Source organism: Zingiber officinale, chromosome 7B (assembly GCF_018446385.1).
Source record: "Zingiber officinale cultivar Zhangliang chromosome 7B, Zo_v1.1, whole genome shotgun sequence".
NCBI classification, from domain to species: domain Eukaryota; kingdom Viridiplantae; phylum Streptophyta; class Magnoliopsida; order Zingiberales; family Zingiberaceae; genus Zingiber; species Zingiber officinale.
Window position 1 is genome coordinate 102389252 of NC_055999.1, and position 21251 is coordinate 102410502.

General features: G+C 37.5%; 3 protein-coding genes, 1 long non-coding RNA gene and 1 pseudogene across 9 annotated transcripts; 3 read left to right on the forward strand and 2 right to left on the reverse strand.

The window, feature by feature from the left end:
* Positions 1 to 652: 652 nt before the first annotated feature.
* LOC122006600 (cytochrome c-like) lies at positions 653 to 3543 on the forward strand. Of its 4 annotated transcripts, none has more exons than XM_042562161.1 (4): positions 654 to 1003; positions 2729 to 2862; positions 3034 to 3080; positions 3175 to 3543. In XM_042562161.1, the coding sequence occupies exons 1-3, from the start codon at positions 892 to 894 to the stop codon at positions 3040 to 3042; spliced, it is 255 nt and encodes an 84-aa protein (XP_042418095.1). In that variant the 5' UTR covers positions 654 to 891; the 3' UTR covers positions 3043 to 3080; positions 3175 to 3543. The 4 variants fall into 4 exon arrangements, with proteins under 4 accessions (XP_042418092.1, XP_042418095.1, XP_042418094.1 ...); XM_042562160.1 differs by having other exon boundaries at positions 3038 to 3080; XM_042562159.1 differs by lacking the exon at positions 3034 to 3080.
* Positions 872 to 2719, reverse strand: LOC122006601. Its single transcript, XR_006118732.1, has 2 exons — positions 2190 to 2719; positions 872 to 2020 (listed from the first exon to the last, which is right to left on the reverse strand). It is a non-coding gene; the product is annotated as an uncharacterized LOC122006601 (long non-coding RNA).
* Positions 3544 to 4671: 1128 nt separating the features above from the next.
* Positions 4672 to 6011, forward strand: LOC122006598 (endoglucanase 9-like). The gene is made up of 3 exons (XM_042562154.1): positions 4672 to 5133; positions 5197 to 5346; positions 5406 to 6011. The coding sequence occupies exons 1-3, from the start codon at positions 4687 to 4689 to the stop codon at positions 6009 to 6011; spliced, it is 1203 nt and encodes a 400-aa protein (XP_042418088.1). The 5' UTR covers positions 4672 to 4686.
* Positions 4904 to 8164, reverse strand: LOC122006599 (protein WHAT'S THIS FACTOR 1 homolog, chloroplastic-like). 3 transcript variants are annotated; one of them, XM_042562156.1, is made up of 3 exons: positions 7799 to 8164; positions 6237 to 7680; positions 4904 to 6036 (listed from the first exon to the last, which is right to left on the reverse strand). In XM_042562156.1, the coding sequence occupies exon 2, from the start codon at positions 7554 to 7556 to the stop codon at positions 6246 to 6248; it is 1311 nt and encodes a 436-aa protein (XP_042418090.1). In that variant the 5' UTR covers positions 7557 to 7680; positions 7799 to 8164; the 3' UTR covers positions 4904 to 6036; positions 6237 to 6245. The 3 variants fall into 3 exon arrangements, with proteins under 3 accessions (XP_042418090.1, XP_042418091.1, XP_042418089.1); XM_042562157.1 differs by lacking the exon at positions 4904 to 6036 and having other exon boundaries at positions 6040 to 7680; positions 7799 to 7948; positions 8037 to 8164; XM_042562155.1 differs by lacking the exon at positions 4904 to 6036 and having other exon boundaries at positions 6040 to 7680.
* A 473-nt stretch (positions 8165 to 8637) lies between these two features.
* LOC122004625 lies at positions 8638 to 21033 on the forward strand (annotated as a pseudogene).
* Positions 21034 to 21251: the final 218 nt, after the last annotated feature.

The window sequence follows — 21251 nt, forward strand, 5'->3', positions numbered from 1 at the left end:
TTAAGGTAATTTGCATTTATCTATAATTTATGTAAGGATGTCAAAATTAGACATAAACATTATAAATACATTTACTATATTACCTTCTTCCATTATATGCCAATTTTTTAAAAATCTAAATCCCCGAGGTCAACTATTGAGTCTTCCATCAATAAATTTTAGTTAAAATTTATTGATATATTTAGATAACTTTAATTAGCTCCATTATAATTTCTATAGATTTCTATCGTGCTCTTATTTATTATTAGTATTTTTTTTTAATACACAACTTAACACATCAACATTGCTACGGTGCTAACCTTTAAAAACTAATATCAATATAATATTAATTTCTAAAAACTATTATTAATATGGTGTTGGTATTTAGAAATCAATACTATTATGATGCTGATGTAAGGTTTAAGTCATGCTGAAATATTTTGCACGTATGAATAAAAATAAGAAATATTTAATATAATTTAAGTGGAAAGAGAAGCGACGAGAATCAGGTGAAAAATAAAATGATGCAGGAAAAAAATATCAATTTTATCGTATGGGTAAAATGATAAAAATGAGCACATTTTAGGCCATGGGCACTCAAATATTGGGTATTTTGGGAAATTGCCGAACTAATTACGATTCCAACTTTTCTATTGAATGTCGAATTATTTTATTATTATTAACATTCCGATGGGCGCTGAAGTGCTGTGTGCCTCCGGTCTTCTCCTTCCTGCGGGCGCAGCCGCCTTCTCCGTGGATGAGAAGGCAGGAAAAGGTTGGTGCAAGATGGAGCACACAGCTCTTCTCTCTCCCCTCCTTCCCTCCCTCTCGTGCACGCGCCTCTGCCCAAGTAACTGACGAAGCGACGAGCCCTAGCTGCACCATCGTTTTCGTCTAGTGTTTGCTCGCGAGATGGCGACCTTCGGCGAGGTGCCTCCTGGGAATGCAAGGGCGGGGGAGAAGATCTTCAGGGCCAAGTGCGCTCACTGCCATACCCTTGAGAAAGGATCCGGCCATAAGCATGGTAGATCCTGTTCCTTATTAGATGAGTTTTTCTTTTACTTATGTTATGTGATTTCGCCCTAAATTTTTTGCCTTTATAGATTATCGTCGAGCATGTGATTGGTTATTGGTAGTTGTAAGAAGAGATCGAATTGTTCTCCGTAGTGGACTAACTCTGACCTGACCTGTAGAATTGCCCCACTCCTTGAAGGCCTGTCACCTTTTGTGGGACTAGATCTTGTTCTTTGCCACTTCGTTGCCTTGGTGCACAGAACCCCCCTCTGAACACAAGCCATGGTTTCTTAAAGGTTTATGACTTAGTCTCCATCGACATGCCTACACTATTAATTTATTTCTTGTTTGTTTTCCTCCCTTGCGTTTATACAGACTTGTTTTTTGTTGTTGTTGTTATTTAATGTGAGCCTAAGTCCACACTAGCTAGCCAAGACGCCTGGCTATGAAACCAATTAAACCTCTCCTTGATCGATGCTTGTTTGTGATTCCAATGGATAGCTTTGCATATCAAGCTATCTCCTCAGATAGCATCTAAGTCCAGCTCTTAACTCTTATTATGTTCGTTTTTTTCCTCATACTTTCATATGCTTTCTTATATGCCTATGTTTTATCCTTATTACTAATGCAAATTGGTAGGCTTCTTTCCTCCCCTTCAAAAAGGAAAAGAAAAAGGAAAGAAATTTACACTGAGCCAAGGTGTATCTAGAATGTTGTTGATCTCCAATAGTTGCATTCATTCAATAAGTTGCTATGTTCATTGTTGTTACCTGTATCAATTTTTGGTTGTAAAAAATAGATTATTTTTATTTTATTTATTTTTTTAAGCCAAATGATTAGCAAGGAACCAACCAAAATTAACTTTTAATCTAGAAAGTTTTATATAGAATATTAGGTTAGAAGGAATGACATTATAGGAGGCCTTTTTTTGAAATGTTTAAATAATGATTGATAGATGAACCACTTCTCATTGGGTTATTATAGAGAAATTGTTGAGGTCCCCTCGGATGGGTCTTGTGGTAAATACCTCCCTTATGCGCTAGTCACTATTCCAAAGGCTAGTAGCCGCCCGTGATTTACCTCCTCCGTGTTGGCCTTGGGACGGGTTGGCGGGGACGCTGGGGGCGAGCATATTCGTCTTTTGCCACAATTATAGAGAAACTGTTGTCCCCTTGGGGCGGTGCGGTGATTAAGACATGAGGTGTTGCCACATGTCTGAGTATGCCTTCCCTCATGTCTTGGCCATCTGCACTAATGGCTAATAGTCATCCGTGATTTACTACTTCTGTGTTGATTTAGAGACGGGTTGGCAGGGGCACTGGGGGCTAGCGAATCACTTTTTTTTGACACATTATAGAGAAACTGTTGATTAGAATTGGAATGTATAACAACTTCTTTCAAATGATAACATGCTCTGCTGGATTATCAGAATTCCTAAAACCTGGTCGTTTTTCGTAATCGGATTACTTGATGTTTTATGGTATAAAGGTGATCCAATGCATGAAGCATTGGCAAGTAAATGGTTATTAATTTAGAGTTCACTTGTAAACACATTTACATCTTGAAAAGCATTTAGCTTACCTTACTTTTCATTGTGGAGTATTAAAGATCATGCAACACAGAAAAATGGGTCATTAAGTTGATTTGATGAGTTGAAAATGTAGTTTTTCATCGAAATTATGATATTTAAACAAGACTTTTTGCAGTCTAATTAAGATGACCACCTCAATTATAGGTCCAAATCTGCACGGCCTATTCGGAAAGCAATATGGTACCACCCCCGGCTTTTCGTATTCTGCTGCAAGCAAGAACAAAGATGTTGTCTGGGAAGAAAACACTTTATACGACTATTTGCTAAATCCAAAGGAGGTAAAGATTGCTATCTTGATTGAACCGATAAATTCATATCTACACAAAAATGTTTTAGTTCCAGTGACTTGCATAATTAAGGTACATCTTTTAGCTGCACTCAAACACAGGTGGGATTTGGTAATAGAAGAAATATGTTTCATGATCTAATGGTTTGTAGTTCTTGTTTAGGAAGGTTGAAGCTTAAAACAATCTTTCTCCAAAGCTGGGTCTGGACTGTAGGGCACCCTGTTCGATATCCAGTTTACCAACAGCAATAATACTCTATTCTATTCCTTGCTATCATATGATATTTCTTCTTTCTTGCTGCAGTACATTCCTCTAAAGGCGAAATTCCCCTGTATGAAGAATCCCCAGGAGCGTGCGGATCTGATTGCCTTCCTCAAGGAAACCACATCCTGATCAACTGAAGTTTACTTATAGGGATGGATTTGTATCCATTGGACTTGTTCAATTTCACCTCCTATCAGACAACTACTTGCAGCCTTCTTAATGCACTTATTCTTAGATAATCCACTAATGTCGGTCATAATACATGTCTCTGTAACACTAACTTGGACGATGCCAGTTAATCCTAAGTTATGCTTTGGTTGACAGATTTCAGAGGGAAAAAAAATTGAAGCAAAATGGTCCAAGGTATCACATTTTAGAAATTGAATCAAATAAAAAAAGTTATCATGATATCAAGTCAAAGGAGATTTCTTCTTTTATTTTTAAGGATATTACTAAATGGCCAGAATCTGGCCAGTTAGAATATATGCATGCATGCATATGTATGGGTATTTTAGTAATTTCATATGGTCACATTAATTATATGCATGTCCATGCATACATTTTAATTGGGAGATAGAAATTTCTAGCTGGTCAGATTCTGGATTTACTCTATTTTTAAATGCCATCGTATATTTTTTGGATCGGTCACCATTATCAACTTTACAATATCTAAATACCTAACGAGCTCATGAACTCAATCCAAAGTTCGGCACAAAATTCAAGCCTCAAAAGCTGCGCTAAGATCTGAAAACACTTCATACTTGTAAAGGAATTTATCAAAAACATGCAAATTAATCACAACATGCGATGATTCATCATAAACGATTATTCGAATCTGGGAGTAATAAGTACGTAAAGCAAACTGTTCATTAAATGCTGGCTGATGTGATCTTGATATCGATCCATGGCGAGTATGGAAGCTCGAATCGAGCAAAGTAGTTAAGCGCCATTCCCGAAGGAGGGGGAATGGTGGTGCATTCATGTGAACGTCTGTGTTCAAATCTTCAGAAGAGATTTGAACTGGTTTTGTTTTTTTTTTGTTTTTTAATAATGAGAAACGAAGTTAAGCAGCAGATCCCGATGCAGAATTCACAGAGGACGATGCTTGCCTCTATTAATATTACAATTCGCTGCAGCAACACGAACTTGGCCAGAAAAATGACGTCGATGAAGCTGCTGCTCTGCCTCTTCCTCTTCGCCGGCAGCTGCTTCTTGCGAGGGCTGCAAGTCCTTGGACACCCAGATTACGCCGACGCTTTGGCCAAATCCATCTTGTTTTTCCAGGGCCAACGGTCCGGTAGACTCCCCGTGGACCAAAGGATCACTTGGAGGTCGAACTCCGGCCTCTCCGATGGCTCGGCAGCTAATGTAATTGCGTTTTAGTTGGAATTTTTGAGCGTGGGTTGATAATCAATCGTCTGTTTTTTGAGGTTGCGAAATCAAAATGTGATTTTTTTTTTTTAATAAATTCTTTACTCATTGATGTATGTATAGGTCGATCTCACCGGTGGCTACTATGACGCCGGCGACAACGTCAAGTTCGGCTTCCCAATGGCTTTCACCACGACCATGCTCTCGTGGAGCGTGATCGAGTACGGCAAGCGCATAGGCCCGCAGCTTGGCAATGCTCGCGCTGCCATCCGCTGGGCTGCAGACTACCTCCTCAAGTGCGCCGCTCAGTCTCCCGGCCGACTCTACGTCGGAGTCGGAGACCCCAGCGCCGACCACCACTGCTGGGAGCGGCCGGAGGACATGGACACGCCCCGGACGGTGTACTGGGTGTCACAGAGCAGCCCGGGGTCGGACGTGGCGGGGGAGACGGCAGCGGCTCTGGCGGCCGCCTCAGTGGTCTTCCGCGTCGCCGACCGGAGCTACTCGAAGCAGCTGCTAGCGGCAGCTAGGGCGGTAATGGCGTTCGCGATGCAACACCAAGGGCGCTACAGCGACTCGCTTGGCGGAGTGATGTGCCCATTCTACTGCTCCTACTCCGGATTCAAGGTACATAAATTGCAAACCTTCAATTCCTACTGATCTCTAAATTTCAATTTCTTTTGATCGCAGGACGAACTGCTGTGGGGTGCTGCATGGCTTTTCAGAGCAACAAACGATGCATTTTACCTAAACTACACAAGATCTTTAGCTGCAAATGACGACACTGATATCTTTAGCTGGGACAACAAGTTTGCTGGAGCAAGGGTGCTTCTTTCTAGGGTAAAATACCAGTTTTATTTGTTGTTTTTGTTGTTGTTTGATTCATGTTTCTTGTGCAGAGAGCATTCGTGGACAAAGACAGCTCTTTCGCACAGTTTGAGCATCAAGCTGAGGATTTCATGTGCAGAATACTCCCCGGTTCTTCTTCCTCCTCCACCCAATACACTACAGGGGGTTTGATGTACAAGCAGAGCTCTGCCAATCTCCAGTACGTCACCTCCATTTCTTTCTTGCTCTTCACTTACGCCAAGTATATTGCTCCCTCGAAACACACTTTTACATGTGGAAATCTCATGGTGAGATCGAGCACCCTCAAGTCCCTTGCGAAGAGGCAGGTCGACTACATTCTCGGGCAGAACCCTCTAAATCTGTCGTACATGGTCGGCTTTGGAGCAAGGTACCCCCGGAGGATCCACCACAGGGGCTCCTCGTTGCCTTCCATGGCTACTCACCCTGGCCGCATTGGTTGTCAAGCAGGGTTCCAGTACTATTCGTCGAGCAGCCCGAACCTTAACATCTTGACTGGTGCTGTCGTCGGGGGACCAGACCAAAGTGATGCCTACTCCGATGACAGGGGCGACTACAGCCGGTCCGAGCCCGCCACCTATATCAATGCTCCTCTTGTTGGATCCCTTGCTTATTTGGCTGCCACTTATGGCAGTTGATGAGAGTTTAACACAAGGAAGAGCACTGTAAAATCGCAGATCCTCTATTATTCGATAGAGGAGCTTAAGAAAACCACTTAAAACAGTGGTTGTAGATGAATAAGTTATACTGGCTCACAATTAACAATGTAAACCATCATAACCACCCTTGATGGTTTTATGAAGCTCACAAAGTTAAAAGAACAAGCTAAAATTCCTAACAACAATTTAGCATGAAAACTATACCTCAAAGGTTCAATCTTGATATGCGTCATTCACTTCTCCAATGTCCATTTCAAAATCATCCACTATGGAATCATCTTCATCTTCGCTAAGAGTTTCGTCGTCTTCAACTTCCACAAACGAAATTTCCTTCTCATGACTTGTATCGATCAAATCATCATCAAATTCAGACAAGTCGTTAGAATTTTTGATTCTCTTCCTTCTCCCTCTATACCCAGAAAGTTTTTGAATCTTCTCCTTCCACAGCACTAAAGGGCCTTTATCTATCAACTCCATACGATCATAAGCTTCTGTCAGGAAGACGCTAAACCGCTTGCCCCTTTCTGAAACGTAAAATATGGCAAAATGCTTAAGCAAAATTCGCATTAGTTTTTGAGGCATTACGAATTCACGCCTGAAGTGTGTGAGATGATCACAAAGAAGTCTCTTTTCTGTGGTGAAACTCAATAGCTCATGCATAATAGCCACTGCCCTTTTATCAAATTCCTGTGAGCCAGGCATTAATCCTCTTGCATCAGCGTAAGGGGACAAATAACTCCTCTTTTGAAAATGCTCCATCCGTCCACCATGTCTATAAACCTTATAGTCTCGTGGAAATTTCATCGGAAAAGGAAGGGAAAGAACTCCAGGCTCAGGTTGAAGCTCCGAGATAACTCCTGTCGCCAAAGCTTTCTTTTCTAACTCTGTAACTGCCCATGAAGGGTTCCATGACACCAGTTGCAAGTATTCATCATCTTCTCCTCTCACAACTTTGAAATGTTCAGGAAACCTATGAATCCATCTTTGCCTAAAATCATCAGGAAGGCCCATATCTCTCCTAAAGTGTATTACCTTATCCACAGGAAGCCTTTTATCCACAGACATCATGAGAAGCCTCGTGACGTACTCGGCAGCCTTCTGCGAATGCTGTTCCAGAATCCTAGCCTCTTTCTCAAGGAGATACTCAGCTTTTTCTGTGAATCCGCACCAGACCACTCCTTTCTTGTCCTTGTAGAGCTCAAACAGCTTAGGAGACTTGCGGATGAAGTCCTCGAGCTTATGCTGCTTACTCAGATTGATTTGCTGTCGATACTTCTCCAAATGTCTTAGTGAAATTACTTGCTCTGGTTCTTTCTTCAGCGCGTCCATTACGGTTAAAATTTTTGAAACGCCCTTCCAGCGCTCTGTGGCGAACTCAAGGTCATGCATCTTCTTGAACCTGCTCCTATCCTGCACCCTTCGGTTCGTCGCCATCCAGCGCTTTTGAAAGACGGAGAAAACCCCATCGGGATATGATCCAACTTTATCAATGGATGCATTGGACAGAAACCTTCTTCGAATCATTGCATAACCACGTATGCCGAAAGCAAAGGGGATCAAGGTTGATCTTTATTGATATTTAGCTAGAAAAAAACGATCTTTGTACTGATAACAATGGTGCGAATGGATTTACAGCATAGTCTTTCTCCTGTTTTTTTAATTTACAAATGCAAAATAAATAAACAAATAAATAAATAAATAAATAAATAAACTTGAATTCACTGCATGAACGCACGCTAATAATTCGTACTCGAAAAGCTTCATACCGGATATTCAGATGAAGCGAGAAACCTTAAGTATCATCAGGATAATCGCCAAGGTTTGGATGATTGTGCTACAAAGCTTCTTCCATGAAGATATATAAAAACCACTCTTTGCCACAATCAAAAGTCGGTCAGATTGCTTCAACCGGGAATCTTACACGTCCGACGGTGCCAGAGATCAGAAAAGTTCGAAGTTAGGGTTCGTCGTTTCCAGGTAATTCAGGAAAGAGGAACCGCCAACCTGAGAGGCGGAGAAGGGAGCACTGCCACGCCTTCCTGCTCCCTGCGGCGCCTCGTAGTCTCGCTCCTGCGAATAGACGAGCTAGGGTTTACGGCTCAAGGCGAGTGCCGATCAGTTCGAAATAGCCTCTTTGGTAGGAAAATTGCCCCCTTTTATTTAAAAAATAAAAATAAAACGATTAATTGGCATGTAGAGTGTGGAATCGGACCGTACATTTTAGGATTAATTGGTTCGTAAAATTATGATAACTCATATAAAAAATAAACAAAAATTAAAAATCGTGTCATGTTGGACTAGGCCGTGGGGCTCAGCTAGCGGGCAGCTTAAACACAACTCTATTCTAGATTACGGTGAGTTCGACTCGACTATTTAAAATAATAAAAAAATTATTTTAAATTTTAGAAAAATATATGAGTTTAAGAATATCAACGATTAAGCGGCGTTTCTTCTGTTTATACCCGATGCGGTAACACCAATCCTGTCGCCGTTGTCGTACCTGCCTTTTGACTGGTGGTAGATGAAAAGATACGGCTGGACCCACACAGCCGTTCGTGCAATTTTCCCGTCTTTGATAATCCAAGACCAAGGTTACGGAAGGAAGGGTATTAAAGTTTTTTAACTGCTGCAGATCTCCTTACCCTACGGCTTCTCCTTTGCGCTTCGTCGTCAGATCGGGATTCTTTGGCGGCCGGAGATGGCGCAACCGGAAGGGCGGCCGGTAGTGGCAGGGGAAGCGACGAGGCAGGGGCGGCCTGGCCAGCAGCAGCAGCAAGGGTTCGGCCAGACGTTGGCGGGGATCGTGCGGATGGCCGTGTTCTGGTACTTCGCCATGAAGTTTTTCGGCGCCAAGAAGCCCGCAGATCCCTCTCAGCTCATGTCAAATATGCTCACTAAGGGAGAACCCTTGGTCCGTGGCATCTTTCTCCCTCGAACCCTAGCGCTTTTAGAAGCTTTCCGTAGGATCTCTCGAACGGCAAAGAGTTTTTTGCGGTGTTCGATCCACGCGAATAAAATACGTTTTCTTTGAAGAATCTATAGTTGCTTGAAAGCATGCGGATGGAGTAGCTATATCAATTAGTGATCTGGGGTTGGAATTTTAACCGGGGATGTTCCTCAAACCGATTTCATTTTCTTCCCTCCCTCATTTTTTTTTTGAAAGATTGATTGTGCATTCAGGGTAGACTGTCGGGTGATAATTTCATTAATCATCAAATTCAACATAAAAGTGATTTCCTGTTTCTTTATTTTTTTAATTATGTTTTCCGATTTTACATTTTTTTTTAGGGTAGATTGATTGTCTCATATTGTTTTTGGGGTGATAGTTTACAGGTATACTTGAATTTGAACTATTTACCATATATTGTTTGAAAACTAGCTGAAACAATGAATTCTCTGGGCTACCGGTCTAAGTTCTATAGAATTTGGAGATGAGATAAACACGGATCCCTATTTTTGCTAAAGTTTGTTAGCTTAACCAGCTACTCCCATTGATTTCTTATTTCAAATTTTATTTCTTCAAGCCAGCATGTTTGACTTATTTAAAATTTTACTCCGATTTGTATTTGTCTAATTGTTTTCATCCGTAAATAAAAAATGCCTCTAAGAAGGACATGGCTTGATTTGTGAAAGATTTGCTCCACTACAAGTTAATTATACTTAAAATATCAGCCGACTTTATTTTCACAAACTTTATTCTTGATTGTTTACAATGTAATGGTGTTATGGACTCTACTATGTCAATGGAAACTCAGGACAAGTCATGATTTGAGGTAAATGTCTTGTTCTGTTTTAAGGAACAATATTCCCTTTGGAGCTACATCAGGGAATGAGTCCATAGGTTAAATATGCAAAATTTCTTATGCAGCCTTAGAAGTCGGTTGAATTAGTTATAGACAGATATTTGTAACTTTAATGAATATTGCAAATTCTTTGTTGGGCCTCCACTCTCTTCACATGATATAGATAGAAATATAAACCTCCAGCATGGATTGTTCAGTTCTTTATCACTCACAATCTAGCTGATGTTCAATCTATCGCACCATTTTCATCCTATTTAGGAACTACGAGTAACAGCTGCACTTTTTTTTTTCTAAATGCACAATAAAAGTCGTCTATGTTTGGATGCAATGCATAGTTGTTCTCTCTTATTTTTTTTTTTTCCCTTATCCAGGACATGTGGGTCTATCTCTCTGAGAATCAGAAGTTTAAGGACTTTGGCAAAGAGGATGCCTTAGTTTGGCATGAGGCAAATATACCTTACGCAGTTTGGGGACCAAGTAGTTTCAGATCCATATCTTTGAAGTATTACCCATCAGAGGTGGTGCCACATGGTTTTTGAAGATATAAGCTTGAGTTTCTAGTTTGTGGTTAAATTTTGCTTCTATTGAACATGTAATTTTGACTTGTTTATCTTAGGTTGTAAAGAACAATGGTAGCCTGTATGCTCATGTTTTCTTTGCTCGTTCGGGTTACCCTCCAGATCCTAATGATCCTGAGTATGAACCACTATCTACCTTTGGAAGAACCCATTGTGAGTATTGTAGTTTTTACATTTTTTCAGGTTGCTTGTATAATATTGCTCTGAATTGTGCATTCTTTTTTCTATTAGCCATTGTTACCTTCTTGCCCAAGCCAAAATCTGGTAAAAAGAAGAGTTTGCTTGGAAGTTCCAAGGATTCCGAAGAGGAAGAATCTGCATTTCAGGTTCTACTAATCTATTTCATTGCTCCTCATGCCCTTTCCTATAAGTTATCACTATTGTTCTGCTACTAATTTGTCTTGTTAAATGCCTCGGTTCATTTTATTCTGATCTTATTTCTTTTCTTGTCTTCCTGACATATATTTTATTAGATTCCTTGCATGCCTGCTACTTTTCATTCTTCTTGCTTTTACCAGAACTCTCTTATTGTTATCCCAGGCAAAGGATGACAAGCAAGTTGACACAATTGATGAGAGTCATGTTGAATGGATTCCATATTGGAAACCAAATGTCACCATTGATCTTGTTGATGATTTCACTAGGTAACACTCCCTATCAAAAGGCAACTGATTGACAACTATGTGCTTGCATCATATTGTGGACATATACTTTTTTTTTTTAATTAAAAATATGCATTGAATCTTTTTCTCAAACTGAGTGAACTAAAGTTAAATGAGTTTTCAGTGTTTGAATGCTGAATTTTATAAGTGATGGGATTTTTCTGAATATTATTATTATTTTTTTATTTACTCTTAGACTTTAACATGAAGGGGAGCCTTGACGCAATAGTAAAGTTGTTGCTTTGTGACCAAAAGGTCACGAGTTCGAATCCTCGAAACAACCTCTTGCAAAAAGCAGGGTAAGGCTGCATACAATGGATCCTTCCCCGGGACCCCGCATAGCGGAAGCTTCGTGCACCGGGCTGTTTTTGTACTCTTAGACTTTAACATACATTGTCTATTGACTTTCATACATTTCTCAAAAATTCAATTTTGTTATAGTAGGACGCATTGGGTGTATAAGTTTTGCATCTCTCAGGTTTTTTGGAGTGTTAATGATCTAAGATAAAAGTATGGATTATGATTCATGATAAAAATTGCGATTTGTTTTGTCAGATCATGTCCTAGAACTGAAATTTATATATTAATTTTTTTTCCAATTTATTTACTCATAGTACAATATATATGGGAATATTAACTTATAGATTTCTCTCTTCCTATTGGATTGCCGTTATTTAAATTTTATTTTAGATGATTCTCTTACAATTAAAATTGGATGTTGGATCAAGAATTAGTTTGCAGTTCTTTTCTGATGCATCTTTGCGGATACATTGGCTTTAGGCAAAATAAGTTATTTCGAATCTTTGTTTGTTAACACTTATTACCACAAAGGATTGCTATTCATAAGTATTCACTTCTCTAATGACCTCATCATGGATAACTTATCGAGCCAGAAGAATCAATCACATGAATTATCTAGTTCAGGCTATTGTGCAAATAAGTTATTTTTTCAACTGTTCTTTAGATGACATTTGCTAGAATCATTTTTCTGTAATTCTGATCCCAACAATCTTTGCTTTAAAATATTTATGACACTGGTTTAGAAGGTTCTTTCAAACTTATGTATTGAAGATTGTTTTTATGATAAGACTTTATCATTTTGCAGTTATTGTACACTGTTCCTCAGAACTTAATAAAATAGTTTCAGACTATTAGTTGCTAGATATCTTCTGTGGAAAGTTATTAAACTTATTTTGGTTTCTCCATTATTTTATGGTTACCCATTCTGGTGTTCTAATTTCCGTGTCATTTTTGGTCAACTGTGCAGATACTCACATAACCAGATCCCACCACATATTGCTGGCCGTATCCAAACATTTTTATGATGTTTGATTTCCTAGATACAAGAGATGTTTCTTGCCAACTTTAAGTGATGCATTGTTGTATATTCTGAGTATTATATGAGGCACTGCAATTATTACCTTTGTTAGTAACTTGTGTTTGCAAAATCTGGATTTCCTTGTGAGTTTACATATGAACTGATTAGGCTCTGAGAATGTTTTTACATTCCACTTACCTTTTACTTGGTTCTTAAAATATATCTATTCCGATTATCATAATATATGTTTTTGTTAGAAAACATTCAGAAGTAGTACTCATAGGGGTTCATAAGGTTTATGAATTGTTTTGTTCAGAGTTGTCCATAATCTAATATTATGATTTTTGCTTTTGCAATTATCCATTTCCTTTTATTTTAATTGAGAGGACATATAGTGTGGGCACAGAAGATCTATTGTTTTTCTCCTTATCTAGTCTATTCCAAAAGATACAAACCTGACTGTGAATCTTGCTGGATATAGGTAGATAATTGGAGCATACAGAACACTTATGAACCATTGGGCCAATGTTTGTATTTTCCAAGAAAATCACTTGTCGGCCTTTTATTTGCTATGCATTCAAATTCCTTTTATACTTGGTTCTCTTATTAATTATGATTCTTGACAAACCACTTACTGATAAGATTGGCATTCTAATTTTTGGGCATTATATGTTTTCTATATCTTCCCCTCACGTTGATTGTGAGACCACTTAATTCAATAATAGGTGACATACCTTTTGAAATCCAATTTTCTTAGCAGTGCAGGGTACCTACCCAATGGCATAATAGTGCAATTTTGCATAAGTAGCATGTATCAAGAACATGCCATGCTTCATATTTTTCCTCAACATATTATGAGTTAAATTAGTTCATGTGCATATCATAGAAATCACGTTGTTATTGAGCTGTATACTTGAAATGCTTACACTAATTGAATTTCCTTAACGTAACTGTCTTAAATAGCTGCTTTTCTATGCTTATCTCTCTGCATTCTTCATGCATCAACTCTTTCCATCCTTAATCTTGTTCTCACATCGCATGAAGTTGCTTGTTTTTAAGAGAATAGAACCTAAAATTTACTCCTTGACGGTGTGATTAGCCCCAAATGAGCTCTTTGTTACTAAATAACTTGCAACACTACCCCCTTGCCTTCGATTTGTGTGTTTGCTAATTCATAAACATGGACTGTATGCCCTGTAAAATAGGTTTATATTGTTCCTTGACTTTAATTCCAGATATAAATGTTGAGCCAACCACAGGGAATTACTATCCCACTATTTTCTTCAATGAATTTTGGCTATTGCGGGATAAACTGATACCACTAAATGACACCGTGATAGAACTGCCACTTAATTTGGAAGTGGGGCTCATCAGCTTGACTAAGTGGCAATTCTTTTTGCAAATTGAGCAAGCATTTCAGGTACAGCGTAGCTATGGTAGCATGCTTGAAGGCGAGTCTGATGAAATTAAGGTACATTTACTGAATTATAACTGTTCTGCCTTTCAACTTTTGGTTTTCTAAATGCTAGACAGGCAATTATAATTTACCATCCAGCGTGGTTTGTTCATTCTTTCTCCTTGTAAATGATTATCGATTCGGGTATATGTATTGAATTGCTCCTATATCTGTGGATTACATGAAATTAGTAAGGTTTGATATGTTTGAATATAAGTTTTCATATTAGCATGTTTGGTTCTTCCTGCTTCCTGATTTATTGAATCACCTTATCACTATTTGTAGGCTTTATAGGTCCGTGGCTAATCAAAACCTTTATTAGGTTAGGGAACTATATGAATTGCACAAGTAGCAGAATACATAATTTTGAAAATTCTTTATCTGATATTACAGGTGGCATTGTAATAAGATTTCTATTGTTCCTATCATTTTTCACAAGAAACAACAAATATCAAATATAATACTGTCATGGTCACTTCGAATAAGCTATATGCTCATTGGTGAATTGGCATGCCTGATATTTTTTCCAATTATGTAAAATTTATCTTGTGGAATGAAGAAATGAACTGCTGAGATATTAGCCAAAATACCATCCAAAGGTTATACCAATTTCCTTACAGAAATTGAAAACCTGGCCATAAATGAATTTTTATTATCTACAAACTAATGAACCTATCCTTCAAAGCAAATTGAGGATATCTGGAGAAACAGTAGGTACATTATTCAAATCATTTCAATCCAACACAGTCAAAATCACAAGGAGAATTGATCAGGAATCAAGTTGCAGCTGATTCATAAGATTCAACAGAATGAATATATGGAGTTGGGCAAATGCAGCCATCAATTGAGGAGGATTTTCAATATCTCGATTCCAGTTGGGTTACATGGCAACTTTAGTAAGCATTTGGAGCCTGCTTAATTGATCAAAACATGCAGGCTTATCTTCTTAGGCCTCACCTATTTTGCCTTTAGACAGACTCAATCTGCACTTCACACGGCAGTTTGTATTACTGATAGAGCATATTGGTATTTTCTTTCTTTCATCTTTCATGTGAAAATTTAGACCAGATATCACTTCTACTTTTGCAAAATTATATCTACAAGGTACGGGCATGAATGCTCCAGTTAGGCAATGTGAAACTATGACACACACACATATTAAACGAGGAAGAGGAAGCCCAAAAAAGTCTTGGTTAGCAATTATTTTAATTTTTTTAACTATAGATGATGATATAGTAGGAGATAGAACTCAATGGCATAAAAGGATCCATATAGCCGACCCCACCTAGTGGGATACGGCTTGGTTGTTATTGTTTGTATCTACAAAGAAAATGAGTTGAAACTCTAGCATTGTTTCAAGTCTTTGGTAAAACAACTATAGTGGTCAATGCACTTGATTAGTCACTATGGGTGAGGATGGTTAGGATAACTAACGATCATTGGTAGAAGAGAGAATCCATATGCTCCACCGGTTCATTGAGAAAACAAAGGTCAGATCTTCTTGGAAGAGGACAAAGGAGAATCATTGTGTTTGGACTTTGGGATTGAACTTTCTTGCTTAGTTTTATAAAACCATTACACGCTCACATATGGGTTATATAGATTATTATTCTTTAACACCTATAAACTTGGTTAGCTCTTATTAACTTGATCTACAAAGACTTTTTATTTGAGCCACTTCCTATAAAGTAAATCATTCCTAATCCTTAGTCTATAGTGGATCAACTCTCTTTTAATTAAAAATCTACAACTAAAATATTTTAATCTAGTTGATATTGCCATTGTAGTTAGATTACACTGTGAGAAACATATTTTAATCCTCATAGTGGTCTTAGGCAGTGTTTAAAATATTGTTCTGATGATGATCATAATGTTTTGTAACAAGACATCTTGCATACTGAGTGGTGGTGGTGGTTTGAAACATACACACATGTGGAGGATGATGAGCAGAGGAGAGCGTGTTTTCAGTTTTTTTTTTTTTTTTTTGGGGGGGGGGGGCACATTTATTGCATATAGATGGAGGTTGCACCACTTCATACACGCTGCCTCACACTAAAAAGATTGAGAAGAAGACAAGTCTTGGCCCTAGAAGAGATCGTCCTCTGCTATCACGTTGAGAGAAAACCATATCATACTTATTAAATGAAAAACATAAGATATCTAGCCCATTTGGAAAAACATAAGATATAGTTAGGTACCTTTGTATATTCCTACATTAACTCTAGTTTTTTTGGACTTTTGTATATCTAGTCAAGCAATGACCTGCTGATGGTGCTTAAATTTATGTTTCTTACAGCGAGTATTCTTGGAAGGGAACCCATATCTATTGGCATTGACAATGATGGTATCGGTTCTACATTCTTTGTTTGATATCTTGGCCTTCAAGAATGGTATGTCAAAATTACAACTCAGAGACATGTAAAATCATGCTTCCCATTTTTCTACTAGTGTGAAGATAAAGATTCATGAGTACTGCAAAATTATATATCTCTGTTTATCTTTCAGATATTCAGTTTTGGAATAAGAACAAGTCTATGGAAGGATTGTCTGCAAAATCAGTCATCTTGAATTTCATTTGCCAGCTTATTGTTTTCCTTTACCTCTTTGACAATGAAACTTCATGGATGATACTTTCTAGCTCTGGCATTGGGTGCTGCATTGAGTTTTGGAAAATCGGGAAAGCCATGCACATTGAGGTACACTCTGTTTTTCACTCTTGTTTCTTTTGGTAATTGTATATAGACAATCTAACATCACGTCAAAACTTGTGTAGTTTTGCAACAATCTTTGCTTAATATATCAAATTAACAACCTGCACAATCAATAGAAAAAATTGCATCTATCATTCAACATATTTGCATGTGGTTCCTTATATAGCTGCATAATTGGCTTGTGCTATTACTTTATAGAGTAGTGATTCCTGTTCTTAGAAGTATTACTTATCCAATGTCTCACAGTCAATTTTTTAATTTAGTCATCAAAGTTATTATTCTATCTTTGCTTATTGCCTGCATTTAGCATGAACATATGTGAATTTGAAACAGTCTAGTAGATCAACAAAATTGGTGACTAATTATTTACCATATTGATGATCAAACAGGGCAAAAATGGACAAATAGTTGAACTTTATCGTGTTATCATCTATCTCATCCAAAGCCAAACCATAAAATTTCATCCATCATTCAACATATTTGCATGTGGTATATAGCTGCATTTTTGGTTTGTGCTGTTACTTTATATAGCAGAGGTTCCAACTTATCCAAGATTTCATGGTCAATTTTGTAATTTAGTTATCAATGCTTTTATTCGATCTTTGCTTATTACCTTCATTTAGCATGAGCATATGTGAATCTGAAACAGTTTAGTAGATCAACAAAAGTGGTGACTAACTATTTACCATATTGATGATCAAATAGGGCAATAAAAAATGAGCAAATAGTTGAACTTTATCGTGTTAACATCTAACTCATCCAATAGTCAAACCTTAAAATTGTTTGCATCACACTTTTTTTAATGAAATGAACAGATTGACAGAAGTGGCAGGATACCCATCTTGAAGTTTCGAGACCGTGAGTCATATGCTAAGAACAAAACAAAGGAGTATGATGATCTTGCCATGAAGTATCTCTCATATATTCTGTTCTTCCTTACAATTTGCTTCTCCATATATTCACTCATGTACGAGCAACATAAAAGCTGGTATTCTTGGATACTTTCTTCTCTCACTAGTTGTGTATACATGTTTGGTAAGTCCGCTGCTCCATTTTCAGTTAGAAACTAAACATGATGCATTTTTCTCATGCTCTTATAGTATTTATCTAACGTTGCAATTACTTTCACTCTCATATAGCTAATTTTCTTCTTTATTTCTTTTAATATAGTTAGCATCTTCACAATAATTTTGTACAGGTTCTATGACTTCCTTTGTACCCATGTGTACTTTGTAACACATGCCTTTGGATCTTTATAGATTGTTCCCACAGATTGATCACACATTGCTTCAGACTTCCACTTTCATGATGATGCATGTGTGTAGATTAGTTTCATTATTTGGAATAACTTTCTTCTCCATTCATTTGATGATACTGTCAGAAGACCATAAAGCGCACATATTAAATTTAATGACAATCAAAGTGTCAACCTAGAGGCGTCAAAATGGTTCGACAAGCTTGTGTCAGATTGTCTTGTTAAAATGGGTTGACGTCTGTTTGATTTTTTAAAAAAATAAATAATGAAAATATAAAAATATATAAAATAAGAATAGAACAAATAATAGAAATATTTTTATAAAATAAAAATACTTTTATAGATATATTTTATTTTTTTAATATATTTTAATTTTTTAAATATATTTTAAAATTTTTAAATATATTTTAATATTATAAGTAATTAGGTCAGGTTCAGCTTGCGGGTTGTGTCCAACCTTGCCTGTGGGCTAAGCCGCCTTCATTAGATCCAATTGTGGATTGGGTTGGGCTTGACATGATCCAAATTTTATCAGGCTATGCATGCTGCAAATCTGTCATGCAAATCTGTCACATGGTTATCGGCTTGGCTACGCCTTGGGGGCTAGGCTATGCATGTCCCATGCCAGGCCATGTCATAGCCTAATTACTGCCTCTATGTCAACCTTATTAACAAAGATTATCCCTTAAACTTGTATAAATGAACTTAACCCAAACATAAACTTCTAATCATTAGAATACCCATGGTTTGAAATCTTGCATATCCCTTAAACTTGTATAAATGAAACATAAACTTCTAATCATTAGAATTCTCATGGCTTGGAATCTTGTATCATGCCAGCAACACAGTTGAAATGTTTCGTTCCGATAAATTACCAAAAGTCAAAAATACGTGAACTTGGGTAAATATGATTCCTCACTAGTGTGACCAAATAAATGCAAAAATTGTATAGCATTTGTTTTATAGAAAAGTGGTAATGTGGGGAATCCACATGAAATAAGTCCTGTGATTCAAAAATACATTATTTCTATTGGTAGTCTACTGGCCACCAACTCCATCTTGACTGATAAATTGCCTGGCTTTTCTTCTTCATTATCTTTCGTGACCATATCAGATGGCCTGATTTGTTAGATACGATGTTTTGTTGTTAAAATTTAGTCATACAGACAAAAAGAGAAAAAAAAATTTAGTGAAAAACTGATGGAAAATTGTTATCTTGGTAGAAAATGGAATATTGAAGAATGAGTCAGAGCACAAAAAGTCACAAGGTTGCAACATTTGTTCAGAATACGTCACACTTTCTCTGGATAGGATTGTCCTCTTGGAAATAAAGTTTTCTCTTTAGTTTCTAGGTTTTTTTATGGTGGATAACATTTTATGGGAAGGAGGGGGCACTATATTTTTTTACAGTACCTTTGAAGAGAGGCCTGAGTAGTGGTAAGTTGCTACTAGGAAATTGTTTTGAAGCAGGATCTGACCTGACCCCTTGGTGATGAGTTTATTCCTTGGGTAGTTTTTTTCTTTTAATCTTTGCATCACCTAGATTCTACAGAAGCACCAAGTCGTTGCCACTTGCCATATATGATCTGATACTATAAGGAACCTCTTAAGATGCATACCGTGGAATGCTCATCCCCAAGGTTTGATCTCAGAGACCAAAACTTTCAACCATTCAGACTACATTAGTTCAACCAATAGTAGGAATTAAATTAAAGCAGGAGTGACAATTTAATTTTTGCTCCATTCGACGGTATCAAATATAACATTAGAAGGAATTTCTTGTCTGATTGTTAGTTCAGATATGTGATGGTCTTTTGTTCAGTCAGGGCTTGATCATTGTTTGTAACTTTTTATACAGTTTTTTTTTTCCTGGCTCACATTAGATTGTTCTCTGGGAACTTGTAAACTACATAACGATACTGTTGTTGTGATGATATAGTTGATTTATAGTTTTTTTATACCTTATTTTTTTAATTAAGATTTTTTTTTTTTTGCTTTCAGGGTTTATTATGATGTGCCCACAGCTTTTTATTAACTTAAAGCTAAAATAGATAGCTTATCTTTATTATTATTATTATTTTTTTATTCCTCAATACTTGTCGTGGTTCATTAAGCCTCTTATTTATTAGATTTTTGGCTTGACAGATTATTTCGATGGAAAAAAAAACGTGGCAAACTAGTACGAAACGATCTTCGTACTCTTGTAAATTACTAATAGAATTACTTGTTATTACTCGATATATGAGCATAAATTAAGAGCAAACCTCGTTATTACTCATGGATTGTTTAGGAAAATTTAGACAGATGGCAGACTTAAAAAGGCAAACTGGAGCAAATTGTATTTACATGGCTAGCTAGAGGAGTACACACCACAGGAGTTCTTTACCATCACGGGATTTCAATAAGGAAATATTGGGGAATTCCCTCTTGAATAACTAAAGATTGTAGATTATAGTCCACCGATTGACACTTTGAGCAAAAGATTATTGTATGGTCAAAAAATTACACTTTCATATGCACGGAAGGCATAATTGATTAAATCAGTCTTATAAGGGGTTGAATGTTGCTGAGATGTGTAAACCCATAGCTATGGACAACTAAACACTTACCCATAGCTTGGACAGAGATGCGTAAACCCAAGAAGAAGGCGTGAGATTTAAGGAGTTGAAAGCTTGGAATAATACTTTATTTGTAGAAGTATCGTGACAAGTACAAGATAAGTAAGATGTACTCTGGGTTAATAGGTTCACTACACGTACCTACAAAACAGAGATATATGGGAATGAAAATCCAAGTATATTAATTCTCTACTCCTCAAACGACTAACACATGCAGACGCATGATCAGATAGTGACATTAGTGGGATTAGCAGAGGCTATCTGGTATTACACCCGACTTGAATAGATGACCAAGGGCCAAAAAATGAAAATCTCTTTTCACCATCCATGGATGGAGCATCATCGGCATTGGATGGGGCCTCTTGAAGCCAACTTCTGGCATCTCATCATTTTGGATAGAATAATCTTATGCAGCTTCATCTAGAGCCGCATCAGCTTTGGATGGAGGACTCTCCTAGAGCTTCTTCTAGAGCCGCATCAGTCCAGAATGGAACACTCTTTTGGAGCTTCTTTTTGGAGCCACATCAGCTTTGGATGGAGCACTCTTCTGGAGTCACACCAGCTTTTGGAGCCGCATCAGCTTTGGATGGAGCCACTTAGGAGCATCTCATCCGCTTGGATGGAGTTGGGGTACACAGAGCCTTGGATGGAGTATACTGAGTGCATACATTTTTCTGTGAGTTTGTGAGGTGTGAGAGCATACATTTTTGTTTAGAGAGAGGGTTTACATTCTGAGTTTTGTGAGGCGAGAGCATACAATTTTTTTTGTTTGAGGAGTAAAAAAATATACTTTTTGTTTTGTTTTGAGGGTGTATAGA